The following is a 13,787-nucleotide window of genomic DNA, read 5'->3' as shown; positions in this document are numbered from 1 at the left end:
GCCCGCAAAGCTACAGCTACAATGTATTGTGGTACTGGATTTTTAGCCTAAAATCTAAATTTTGTTTATTGGTTATTGTGAGCAATTTATATCCATTTTGTGAACTTGTCCTTGAAAGGGCCTACAAAAAAATAAAACTTTTTTTTTGTCTTAATACTACTTCTTAAAGGGACCAGATCAAATCTGCATGCACTTAAGTGAATCTTTCTCCACTAACTAGTTTTTCTTGAGAGAATTCTTCTTGCCAGCTTTCATTAAAACCTATCCACTGAGTATTGTAACACATATTATTATTTGACTCAGAAAAAAAGAAGGTGTTTATTGTCTAACCCACAATTTCATGTTGGTTTCTTTTCATTTATCTTTCCCAAGGTCTATTACTAGTAATATTATATAATTATATATAAATTTAAATAATTATATAAAATTATTTGAAGGGCAATACCAACATAGTACAATACAACTTTTCATGCAAAATCTGGCTGTTAGAAATATTAACTTTGTTGGACACAATATCTAACTAGGCCAGCCCGCTTCCACTTCAACTTTTGACAATCCATAGCAAAGCTATATCTGCTCGTTTATCATGTCTTCAATTACTTTCTTCTCGTAATTGTTAACTAGCTGTTACAATTGATTTGAAGATTCTTAGCACATCAAAAATGTTTAAAATCATTTGGTAGAATGCAAAGTAGCCTACAGTTAACAAATGATCATTTATTCTGTCATTCCAGATCGTGAAGTTTGTCTACAATATAGAATTAAACTGTTCTAAAATAGAATCAAAGCAGTCAAGTTATGATTTCAAGTAAACACAAACATAAATAATTAAAATACAGATCACAGTAAACGATCATCTTTATTCATTTTTAATTTTTCTATACAATTGCGATGGTTCCATTATCAAATTATTTCTGATGAATTTTGTAAACTTCCATTTGAATAACTAAATTACAAAAGATTATTCGCTTTTTTGTTCTGAGAGTTTCAGATTTTTATTGTTGATTTTATTATAGTAAATGAACTGAATTAAAATGCCTGCCAAACTAGATGTAGTTATGCAATAAGAAACTAAAAGCAAAGGATCTTTCGTTTCTAGCATTGATGTGTATATTCTGGAGGAAGTAATAAACAGCTGCATTGTACAGGTTGTTCCAGAAAGTTGGCCAGTTCCCTTGTCTTTAAAAATGGTGTAAGACTGCAACAGCTAGAAATTAAGAATAAAGCAGATAATGTCATTATTTACCTAACTCAGAAAAAAAGTGTTTATTGACTAACCCGAAATTTCTTGTTTAGTTTTCTTTTCATTTAGCTTTCCCAAGATGTAATACTGGTAGTATCTCAGTTAAAATTGTTTGATAAGATTTTCATTAAAATAACCCTGTGATTCTTGGTCTCCTACACTCTACTACATTTTAATATACTCGTAAAGTACTTCGTAATTATTTTAGTTTTTTTTTTGTTAAATCTTCAATAGAAAATTATAACGTTGTAAAAAGTGGAAAAAACTAAATGAAGATGTATAACTGTACATCTAATAATTATTAACAAAAAAAAATTGTTCAACTTTAAGTGATACATGATACGAAGATTAAAGTTTATTGATGCTTCGAAGAAGATGACATTAGTGAGAAATAAATACAAGTGAAATATGAAGGCTGATATAACTATAACTGCTCGAAAATCATATTTCAAATAAAATAATAAAAATGTTAGAGGCTACGATATAGGACTATTTTAATAAAAATTGTAATTGAAAGAACTTGGTCTAAATAAAGTTTACTTTTTTTAAAGGGCATTTTAGGTTAAAAAAAAGAAAATTGCAAGTGATGATACAAGAGAATGTGGTAAATATTTGATAACGCAACCTTCCTGAGCAAGATATGCATGTGTGTGAAAACCAATTAGGTCTACATCTACCATCCCATCTCTGGTCGTACTTATGAGAGAAAATGAAAAATTTGTAGAAGTCGCTAGCATGATGAATTCGCCCTTTCTTATGAGGAAAAATGAAGAAGAGCCCTCTAACATCATATGATTGTGATTCCCGGTAGGATATTACAAATTAAAACAATCCCGACTGTTAACTGAAGAATTGTCATATATGTATGTATGTATTATACAATACATATAAATGTACATATATAGATCTGGAAAAAAATTTGTATGGAAAGTGAAAATATTTACAGACAATTTATGGGAAACCTGTCATATCTCATTTGTAATGGAAGGAAGATTAATTGCGATGGATTATCCAAGTATAGTAAATGTCTCTTGACAGATTACCCAGAAAGGTGATGAGTGCGAGACTTGCAGGAACCAGATTAGATAACAAGTTTAGGATAGCTCACGAGTAGAGCTGGGCCTAAATAAAAAGATGGAGCTCAAGTTGGCTAAGGGAGAAATGGCACCTCATAAATGTTCAGGTGCTGCTATGGAACACCCCAGATGAAGAATGTTTCCACAAGTGTGAAATTATCCATTAGATATTATTAGTGTATCTTAAAATAACATTTTTATCATGAAACATGGTACTTTCTTATATGTTTCGTTAAATTTATGAACAGAGTTATGTGGTTTTATGTCTGAAAGACAAATAATTGTAAAATATATTTAAATGGCTCAAGTTAATTGGAACTTCTGTTTGGCACACCCTAAATACTGAGGTAATACTGAGGCCTTCTCTAATCCATAAAATAAAAACACTCAAATCTCTGCGAATTTGAGGCTGTGCCATGTATGGTTCAATTTTAAATTATCCATTTTAATTAATACCGTTTAAACTTGTAAACTAAGAGAGAAAATTGTCAAAAATTTTGTCCTTTAACTTACCCTACCGGCCGTGTTTATAGGCATGTTTAATACTTGTAAATACCATAAAATATTCAAGGGTACAAAGCCACTTGCGAAGAGGTAGCACATGGTAAAGTAAAGAACAACAAAAATTGATGAAATGTAAGTAGATCTGTTGAAGTGAAGTATTAGGGCGGCTAAAATCATAGTTTGGCCTCCAATCATGACCACCTCACCATAAGAACTGAAAAGTTGAATCAATATATAATTTCAGCAACAGTACCACAGTCAATTAGGCTATTAAATAGATGATATGAACGTTTTATGAGATAATTTACATGTTTTTAATAGTATTTCAAGTAATGTGTTCGTTGGAGTGATTATTTATTTGAGGCAATAATAGAGAAATGGAAAAGATGTGAATAACAGTAATTACTTTAATCGAATAGGTCAAATTTAAAAGTAGACGTTCAGAATCATTTACGTAGATTACTCTAATTAGAAAGTGTTTCAAGTATTAAATAAATAATAATAATATTACATAATATTAATAATATTACATTTAAGTAGGAGATTGATTTAGTTATTAATTTTGTAAATATAGCTCAATCTTTTACTATTATTCAGAGCTTATTAAAAATTTTATCGTTTATATTTCTTTCAGTAGAAAGATTTCCAAATAAATATGATTTTTAATTGAAACTGTCTTTAGACCCACTTTGTGTAGGTTTGAACCTACAAATAGTACTGACATACGAGTAGATAGAAATTAGCTAATATTTGAAATCTTTTTGATTAATTCACTCCCAAAAAGCTACTTAATTAAGTAAATTTATGGTTTGTTGATTCCAATGGTGTTGAAGAGGAAGAGTCCTGCAATTGCAAGAAGAATAATAGCAAAAAATGCTTTTGGTGTAGTTAAAGAAAGAAAAGCGCCGCAAAAAAAAGGAAAAGAAAATAGTATAAGAAGATTTTCAGAGGTTCAATTGCCTTATTTTAGAAATATATATTTAAAAAAAAGTCTTAATCACAAATTAATATTTAATTTATATGATATTAACTGACATAAATTACCTAATAGGAAATGATTGCACAAAGCAATAACTTCCTTTAATAGTTACGGCAAAAAGATTCCCTAGTATTGTAAGAAAATTAACGCTTTTTGCACTTCGACTTTTCCATATTTTAATAATCTGAGGCAATTTTACTAAAAAATTAAAAAAATATAAAATAATAATTTTATTCTTTGTTACAATCTTGAAAAAATATCTGTTTTTGACTTACTTACCAATTGATGAAATTATTATTATGGTAATTCCCAAAATTTTACTGAGAAGAATTTCAAGACAGTATCCTAAAAATGAAATAATTAGTTATTATACTGAGTTACTAAATTACAGGAAGTTAAGTAATAAATAAATATCAGGTACTTTTGTTTTCTAGAATACGCACAACTTGGACACATTTTGTGATGAGTTAAGCTCGTAAAGCAGATATTTCAACAAATTTCGATCCCACACCCACCAAAAAATACTTTAATAAAATTAATATTAATTTGATGCTACTTATAATTAATTAGATAGTTAATTACATTAATTAGAAATTGTAGATATTTCAATTCCATGAATGTGAATGTATTATTTCACCCAATTCTCTCTTCTCCAGAATCTAAGGAATTTATAGCTTTAATAATGATTACATTTCAAACATCTCACAAAAGCCTGATATATTCATTTATAAATTTGTTATTATTGTGCATTTTTTCAACGCTGTGAACTCTATGATTTTAATGCGAAACTATTTGGACTAAAAAATTCAATCCTCTTACTTTGGAATATCTTCGTTTCATATTCTTAAAGAGGGCACACATACTTACATACATACATACACCCAAATGTATGACATATTAACGATTAAAGTTCACAAATCAAGGTCAAAACTTCTTAGAAAAAAAATGTTATCAGTACACTCCACCATATTTTTCTTTTTTGAGTGATTTAAATAGTATTCAAATAATATATTTTCTTGAAAGCAACCTGATGCCCAGGCTACTATCACTGAGACGTGGTTTTAATTAAGATCAAAGATACAGATGTTTGTTGTAACAAATAGATTGAGAGACAAATAGATTACAACTAAGAAAATGTTGTAATTAAATGGAATACTCTAACGAAAAGGAATCTGAAGAAGATTATTCCCTGTATTATCACTTTTGGATGAACTGAATATCTACCACAATGCCAACATTGTGCTAAGTAAGTCCATTGCTCTTCTAATTTACAAATTCTGATAATTTTGATTCAATCATGTGCTGAATTGAGCAGTAATTTACTTCGAGAGAATGATTATAGATTTGATTGATTAAGCGCTAAATTGTGAACTGCGTAGGAAAATTAGTAAAGCGTTCGCATTATTTTCCTTTCTTTTTAGTGCGGAAACTGTAACATACCATTAAAAATATCAGTGTCCATAAATAATATTTTGTAACAATTTTCTGGAACAACCTTTGCCATATTAAAAATGAAAGGCTTAATTAGAAACCATCGAGTACACTAAATTACAATTTATTGAAATTGTACTAAAATAAGTGTTGGTGAGTTATCATGATTGAGTAGCACCATATTTTCTTATCAGCACATTACGTAAGAAATGGTAAATAATTAAATTTAATTATTGCTTTCCTTAATTTTTGAATTTTTATAAAATCAACTTATTGGTATGAATTCAGCAAACTTGAGGAGTATGTACGTACATATTTTGATCAGTAACACCCACGCTTTCAAAACGTCATATATTTTTTTTGTAATTTAATAATTTGTTATTCAAAAATATTTTCGTAATTTTACGTTATGAAAAAGAAACAAATTAAACGAAATGATTTCAATAAGTAGTCTAAAAATAATTTATTTTTTAATCACAATTCTAAAGATTATAAAAAGAAATCATTCTTGACCAATTTCTAAATGATTATCTTATCGAGAATTCTCGATCATCAATCAAACTTAAAATAAAAATGTTTTACGATTCATAATTTAAAAAAAAAATTTTCATCTAACTTACTGAGCCTTAAAAAAGAGAACATTTGATAAATAATAATAATAAAAAAAAACAAAATCGTCTGCCTTAATTTTTTTTTATCGTCAGCATAATCCAATACGCAATAAAGATATAGACGGTTTTAATTTAGTTTGTAATTCACGGTACGATTGCAAGGAACACAACACTAACTTATGTAAAACTGAGAGAGGGAGTATCTGGAAAGAATAAGGTCTCATAATGGAGTAAAACCCTTTCAGGAATTATTAGCTCACCTGATTTTATTAATCATACGCCAGTTACCTTTATTTTTATACTAAACTGCTAAAGTAAAGTCAAATCAAGAATCAGCACCACTACTTGGAAAAACATTCTTGGTAGTATGTTTGGCCAATTTTATAACAGCGAAAGCAGAGTTAGTCGAAAATTTTATGCAGGTTTATTTATTTTTATCGATAGAAATAAAATAATATTTTTGCCATTGGAAATGTTGAGCATAATTATTGTGCACATCTATTTTACCATAGTAACCAAGAAAAAGCCCAGTGGAAGCGCTGATTTATTTTGTCACATTCTTAAAACAAGTTTTCAATAGGACAATACACCGCTGGGCCACTAGCACTATTATTTTGTAATCTAATATTAGTAGTTTCAAATATAATGTTTTTGATGGACTAGATATATTTAGAAATACTATTGCCCAAGTGAGAATAAAAAAAAAAAAGGACGGTACAGATATGTAAGCCCTTAAGGGGTAAAAAATCCAGAACTGATTTCTCGGACCGCAAAGATAGGCTGGATGATTATCGTGGGCTGGATTCGATTTCCAGACTAGCATGGGATTTTATTTAGCGGTTTTATAATCTAATTTGAATCTGCCACCTTCCACAGAATCTGATCGGTTAGTTGGATATAAAGCCTACCTAAAAAAATAGGCATTTCATGAATTTACTGAATTACTTAAACTGTATCTTTTAGTATTTTTAACTGCCTACATATCATTCTTACCAAATTTTATTTATTAAATTTCAGCAGTCCATGCATAATTTGAAAGTCACTTCAGTGTAAATTTCATTTCTTCCTCGACTCGTCCCAACATTTACATTTGATGTAATCGCACAAGAAAGTTACAGAACATTATTTAATATAACAGTAAAAATCTTCTGCTCTCGACAACTAATTGTTTTGCCTATTAACTGCCTGTAATAATGATGGAATAATTCTTGATGTAATAATTATTATAAGAAAGTAATGTACATGAGTTTGCTTAGCCTCCGCCCCCAACGTCAAATCTTATTATCTCCAATCTTAATAATGGTGATTTAACATTAATTTGTTACAAAAATTTGAGAATTCAATGAGATGAATATCTGAGCAAGAAGTGGTTATGAAAAAAAAGGCTAAAATAAAATACATTTCAATGTTTTATTTGTAGAAATAATCATTTAAAAAAGGGACATTCGTTGTACAAACAAATGATAGATTATTAAAAAAGCATAGTTTCACAATTAAATTTGATCAAATGTAATGTTAAACTTCCTATCTATATCCTAAATATTTTTATTGTTTATACCAACATAAATGGGAAACTTAAAATTTAACTCGCTAAGAATGTAATACTGTTACAAACGTTAAATAGCTTTAGCTTTAAAGTAGTTTAAAGGGATTTAGTATTGATATAAAGTTTACCAATAACCACAAATCCCAAAAATTATTTATTTGAAAATAAATAAAGTACTGAAGTGTAAATGACTTTCTAAACTTATAAAAATATTATCAAGAAATAATTTATAAAATTAAATAATTTATGTGGTTTCCCAAGTACATCCAGCAAATTTTATTTGTAGATGTAATTTACAATTTTTTCTCAATCAATGTTGAAGTGAATTAAGTTAATTCCCCTGTCAAAGCGATAATTGAATCTTTCGAGAGCAACCTTTCTGTCTCTAATAATAAATGCGTATCCATATTGAATTTTACAATGAACCTCTTGCTAAAGTGAAAATTACATCTATCTGAAGACAATAAAATACCGGCTTCCCGCTCTTTCTAGAAAAGAAGCAAGTTCCCCAGTAGTAGCGATCTTCGAAAATCTGAGAAGTCTTACGAGTAGCTGACTGCCACCAGAGAGTAGTGATCCCTAACTGTTGACTTACCTCTTTCTCTAGGTCTTTCCAGACAACCTGGGTCGTTCCTAGTTTTCAAGGAAAATGTGCCCGACCTAGAACCGACATTAGTGCATTCTTTAAAATAATTAAGGATAGCAGAGGATAGGAGGGATAAGTGGACCGTCATATCCCATATATCCTCCCAGAACATCCCTAGTCAACCTGGGTAAGTTATTTCAACACCTGGGGTACTAGTGGCCTCAACTGGGAGTATAGTAAATCTAAATAAATATCGCAGTGCAAAATACCCCGTCATCATGAAAAGAAAAAATAAACAAATTCAGATAGATGTAAATGGAGAACATTAATCTCTAGTCATATCACAAGCAAGATTCTGAACTAAGGGAAAAAGATAAGTACAATCTGTGAATATATGATCTCTCCTTTTTTTTTGTAATCTTATAAGAAAAATTTTGTTTTTAAGTACATTCTGGGAAGTAGATAAATGGATATTTTTTTCATTTTTTAAAAGGAATTTCAGTTGATAAAGGCTTATACGTTCTTTAACTGTAATCCACATTAATATAAAAGGATTACTTATCAAAATCATAACCTAATAGTTAGTACACAATACAATCAATTATAAATTTACGTCATAATATAATAAAATAAATAAACGAAATGACATTGATGAAAATAACAATTTAAAAAAGATAAGAAAATACATACTGTAATTAGAGTGGCTAGTTTGACTTACGCTGATGTAGTAAAAATGCTTATATTCATAATTTTTTCTTTTTCATAAAAATTAATCAGCTTTTGTTACGAAATTTATAAAATTAGCATTTAAAACTGTACACTTGGACTTTAGGAGCCACATTTGCTCAGAATGAATTGTATGATTTTAAGGAGGATATATTAAGTTTTTCTAACTGAAGAAGTTCCAGGGACATTAAAAACCGTAATATCTATTACAATTAATATTGATTTTTAAAATATTCATGTATAGGCTCTAATTATCTATCTATTACTAACGTCAAATAATCAAATGAAATTTTAACTAATTGAAAAACTATGACTATGAGTTTAATGGTAAAAAATTAGTTTTATCAAAAGGAAAAAGTTACTTATAGTTCACAAAATCTAAACTAGAAAAGTTAATATTTTGATCTTAAAAATCACTTAGCATTACTTATTTAATGTTTATATTTTAACAGCTTTCAAAAAATAATTTACATCTTATTGAAAGAGTAAAAGTTTTTAAATTATGCTTTCATTAAAGTGGATGGAAAACGGCTTCCTGAATTAATTGAATAAGATAAATTAATTAAGCGAAAAATAAATTATGTGAGCAAAAGTAGAACTTGAAAAATTACTTATATATTCCAAGAGAGGAAGCTGAGGTTTTGGCTAGCGCATTAATTTTTCACAGATGGGTAATTGATCAACAGGCTGGTGCTGGTTTGTGAATTTTGGCTCAGATGGCAACGTGTGCGACTTTGGTAACTATTCATCTGACTTTCAAGAATGGGACCTCCATTGATGGAGCTAACTGTCATTAAAATGGCAGCCATAGATCTCCGATGGAAGGGTTTATTGATCTGATAGGTTCTTCACTAATAGCCAAGCTGTCATCAAAGCCCTGAGATCTTCTAGAAAGAACTAACTTTTGTTATTACTTCCATGCTGCTCTCAATTCTTTGGGGGCAAAGAATTACATCTCGATCGACGAAGTAGGCCGACTCTCGTCGGGTCAAGGAAGTCCTTGGCTTTGCTAACTATTGCGGTTTTGCTTAATTTTTACTCCTTATGTCCTGGATTTGAACATAGCCCCATCTTGCGAGTGGCGATTGACACACTGTTATCTATTAAGATTTTGTTCTAAATCGTGGTACTGCGCTTACTCTGCTTAATTCTATTTATCTTAAGTAGTTTTCAATAGATTAATAACGATAACTTATAGCCATTTTTCTTCTTCGGGAAACAAAATTTTTTAAAACATCTAGTAATACAAAAATAAATAGAAAACAATTTGTACATAAATATTGAAATTCTACTCTATTTATAAGCTTTACATTAAAGTTTGTAACGTAATACACATTTGAATGAAAGCAGTAATTATATAAATTTTATTTATGTAAATCTCTAATTCCTTAATAACTAACATTTTATCAGAGATAAGCTCTATTTATTTTAAAAATAAGTTTAAATTTATAAAGATATGTTTATATGCTTCCTACAAACATGCCACCCAGTCCATTTTTAAAATAATTTATTTTAAATAACAATAAAATAATTATCTATTGTACCTATGTAATATTACGGGAGTTTACTTTATTCAAGCAAATAAAGGAAGAGTTTTTGCTAAAAAAAAGTTGCATGAGAAATTTTTATCTAGTGATTTTAGAATTATAACAAAAACCGTTTTAGGCATCTATATTTCAAACAAGAAAAAATATAAGTATACAATTTTATAGGCTGGTGGCGCAAGTTAAAGAGAAAAAATTTGCATGTATGCTCTAATCACAGACAAAAAAAAAATAAAAAAATAATAATAATAATTCAAAAAATAATTAACAAATTATATTCATTGTGTTCGGTACAGCAAAAAAAAGAGGTATATTTACAAAGCATTTTTTTTTGCCCAGTTCTTACTAATAGGTACAAAAACAGTTAAACAAACTTTCAATTTTCTCAAGAGAAAATTCTGTTTAAATTTTGGTAACTCACAAATCCAGATCATTTAAAAGTACGTCCATATTGCAAGTGAGAACGAAGTAAAGCAATTGAATTGAAGCAATTTCAATTTAACATGTGGTTATTTCTGTCCGTAATTTGCATTATAAAAGCAGAGAAGTTCTAACATTGCTAATTTTTTTTAGTCTGCAAAAGACACATTTCGCTTTTGTTTTTAACATTTGTTTGTCAGAACAGGGGAGTATACACATCAGACAGACCTGTACAACCCTCTACAATACGCTGTACATATTCAGACGACACAGCCATACTAGCTACAAGTACACATCCTTCATCAGCTTCATACAAGTTACAGGCACACTTACATAAAATAGAATCCGAGTCAAAAAAGTGGCAGATTAAAATGAACCCACAGAAATGCCAGCATGCCAAGACGGGGCTCCTGTTCACCTGTCTTCTTCAACGGCAATCCTCTTCCTTGTACAGATCTGATGCGCTACCTTGGGTACTTCACAGAAAAACGACTCACATCGAGCCCACACAATAGACTTAAAAGAAAGCAATGATATAACGTGCGAAACTGCTTTACAGACTACTTGGACGACGTTCCAAATTGCCCATAGAATTCCAACGGTTTATATATAATACTATCAAACCAAAGTGGTATTACGGGCTAGAGCTGTGGGGTTCAGCCGAACCAACAAACCTACGGACAGTACAAACAATTCAGTCAAAACTACTCCAATAGATAGCTGACGCTACTTTCTGCGTGACTAACTACTCACTTCACAACGACCTCAACATCCCATTCATACCACAACTTGCCAAGACGAAATATTGTAGGTTCCATACTGCTCTCGCTACTTGCTCAAATCTTCTTGTACTGTCTCTCGCCTTCTCTGACATTTTTTTTTTTTCGGCGCATCGACATCTCGGTCATTAGCGCCTTCTCTGACATTACTAACAATCCTCTTCGCCGACTGAATCGTCAATGGCCCCACGACTTCCACGAGGTCTGAAGATGATCCTCATCATTAATCGATATCCTGTAGAGAGGTGCTACTTTCTTTCCTCCTGCTTTTCACGCACCAATTTATCTAATGAACTTCCTATTTACTTATTGCATGTATTTATACAGATTGTATATTACTAAATAAATTTAAAAGAAAAAATACAAATAAAATTAGGGGCGAAAATGATAATTTTATAAACAGAGCACAAGCTTAATTTTTAGAGATAGAACTGCAGTCGTTGATAAACTCAGACCCACAGTTTTGTGAATACATATTTTGATTCTCTAAAATAGCGTAAATTAAGCTGGATATTTAGATAATTTCTAGTATCATGTTTTATGTCTTAGTTTTCCTTTATAAGAAGTGCATGGAACCCTTTTTTGCAATTTGAAACATTTTGAGGATAACCATTCATAAGTTTAAACAAACAATATATATATTGTTGTATACATATAAAACAATATACATACCACACATTTAATATATTATATACCTTACTTAACATAGAAAATTGCATAAAATTTATAAATTGTTACATCTTTTTCACATCGACATTGCTTTCGTTAAGTTAGTGTTGCAGAAGATCTTACCCTTTTTTTTAGAAAAAGAGCTTATGTTGTTGGGAATGAATTTGTTCTTGGATTGCAACTGGTGTAAGTGACCCACAGGAAGGTGGAATTGACAAACTGAATGGACATTTATTCTATAAGTAAAGATTTGAGATTTAAATTTATTCTTGCTATACCTCGTTTTATTTTTTCTTGGCCCCTCACAAACTGAAGATAGTAACATGAAAATGAATTGCAGGAACGTCCCACACCGGAGACACAGGACTAGCCACTTCATCAGGAATATTGGCGTCCCCTCCGGTATCCCAACCTACTAACACCAACCACACTTGTACTGACACTCCTAACATTACACATTCTTAGTACGAAAACGGACACTTAAGAGTCCTCGGCACAACAGGCATTTCGGTTCGCAGTGCTTTGCCTGCACAACCACTCCTAAACAAATCTAATCTAATTTATCACCTTCACAATTCGTGAATTTCTGAGGCTCTCAAAAAATTGATTGTCTTTAATTAGATACCAAGGGCAAAATTTCGTTTTTCTTTTAAATTTGGTAATTTATTCTAACTTCAAGGAAACAAGAGTTAAAAAAAAACTATCTGAAATACTTTTCACACTAGATGCAATCCGTAGCTGAAGAACTTATTCATGATTAACTTAAAATTAGGTCACGGTAATTATACAATTTTCTTCTAATTTTATTAATTTTCATTAATTAGTTCAATTTTTATTTGTTTTATAAAGAATGATTGCCTTTAAAAAAATTCATGAACATAGAAAAACAAAAATTAATGGGTTAAAGGATTCTCAACAATGTAGTACTCATTGTTAGAAAATAAGTTAATACAAAAAACAATGTAACTAAAAATAAGTTGTTTCTTTCTGCATTACTTGGTATCGATGCAGAATCAAACTCAAAAAGACCTTCTTTTATTGTTATTGTATATTCATCAATAAAATTTTGCCTTATTGCATTATGGGCATCTATGCGAAGGTAGGGTCCAAAATTATTTGTCATTGGGGGCCATTCAAATACTCCAGTAGCTGGCGTAGGTTTTCTGAAAGGATATGAATAGATATATTTAGAAACAAATATTAAGATTTACTTATTTTAAAAAAAGTCTGGTATGAACACTCATATGGCTGTAAATATAAAGGTTAAAATGTTTACAAACTAGAATATGTAATATACATAGGAAGTTTAATGAAAATTTGAAGACTATATTCAAGAAAATCTCAAAAAAAGTGAAAGGAAATCATTCTATTAAATGGCACATCCAACAGAGGGGTTTTCTTTGAACTCCGATTTTAGCAGATTATTTTTAATCGTTCTAAATATTATCAGCGGTAGGGCGGTACATACCACTACCATGGAACATTAAGAAAATCTAACACCTCCCTTTCACGGAGTGCCTTACACCCAATTTTTCTATAAAATTTTTTTAAGAACTTTTAAGAAAAGTGTTGTAGCCGTTTTAGGAAACATGATCGCAATACTTTCCTGGCGTAAGAGAAGGTAGATTAGGAAACGGACGGGCCCCACGGCACCTCAGCCACAAGAGGCTTAT

General features: G+C 30.1%; 2 protein-coding genes across 5 annotated transcripts in view; both read right to left on the bottom strand.

Moving 5' to 3' along the window:
* Window positions 1–840: 840 nt before the first annotated feature.
* LOC141455560 (mannose-P-dolichol utilization defect 1 protein homolog) lies at window positions 841–5,399 on the bottom strand. Of its 2 annotated transcripts, XR_012459341.1 has the most exons (6): window positions 5,243–5,399; window positions 4,082–4,147; window positions 3,868–4,000; window positions 2,833–3,037; window positions 1,279–1,468; window positions 841–1,207 (listed from the first exon to the last, which is right to left on the bottom strand). XR_012459341.1 is itself a non-coding variant. In XM_074130693.1 (5 exons), exons 1-5 carry the CDS (start codon window positions 5,304–5,306, stop codon window positions 962–964), a joined length of 714 nt encoding a protein of 237 aa, XP_073986794.1. In that variant the 5' UTR covers window positions 5,307–5,399; the 3' UTR covers window positions 841–961. The 2 variants fall into 2 exon arrangements, 1 of the variants encoding a protein (XP_073986794.1); XM_074130693.1 differs by lacking the exon at window positions 1,279–1,468.
* Window positions 5,400–7,235: 1,836 nt separating this feature from the next.
* LOC141455550 (juvenile hormone esterase-like) overlaps window positions 7,236–13,787 on the bottom strand; it is a 42,049-nt gene continuing 35,497 nt past the window's right edge. For all 3 annotated transcript variants that reach the window (XM_074130665.1, XM_074130666.1, XM_074130668.1), the window contains exon 11: window positions 7,236–13,277. In XM_074130665.1, coding sequence (XP_073986766.1) covers window positions 13,016–13,277 — 262 coding nt within the window. In that variant the 3' untranslated portion in view covers window positions 7,236–13,015. The remainder of the gene's footprint in view (window positions 13,278–13,787) is intronic.

This window comes from Rhodnius prolixus, unplaced genomic scaffold, assembly GCF_049639745.1.
Source record: "Rhodnius prolixus isolate KJV_2025 unplaced genomic scaffold, Rpr scaffold_4, whole genome shotgun sequence".
NCBI classification, from domain to species: Eukaryota; Metazoa; Arthropoda; class Insecta; order Hemiptera; family Reduviidae; genus Rhodnius; species Rhodnius prolixus.
Note: the sequence above shows the minus strand (reverse complement) of the source record. Positions and strands in the feature narration are given on the sequence as shown.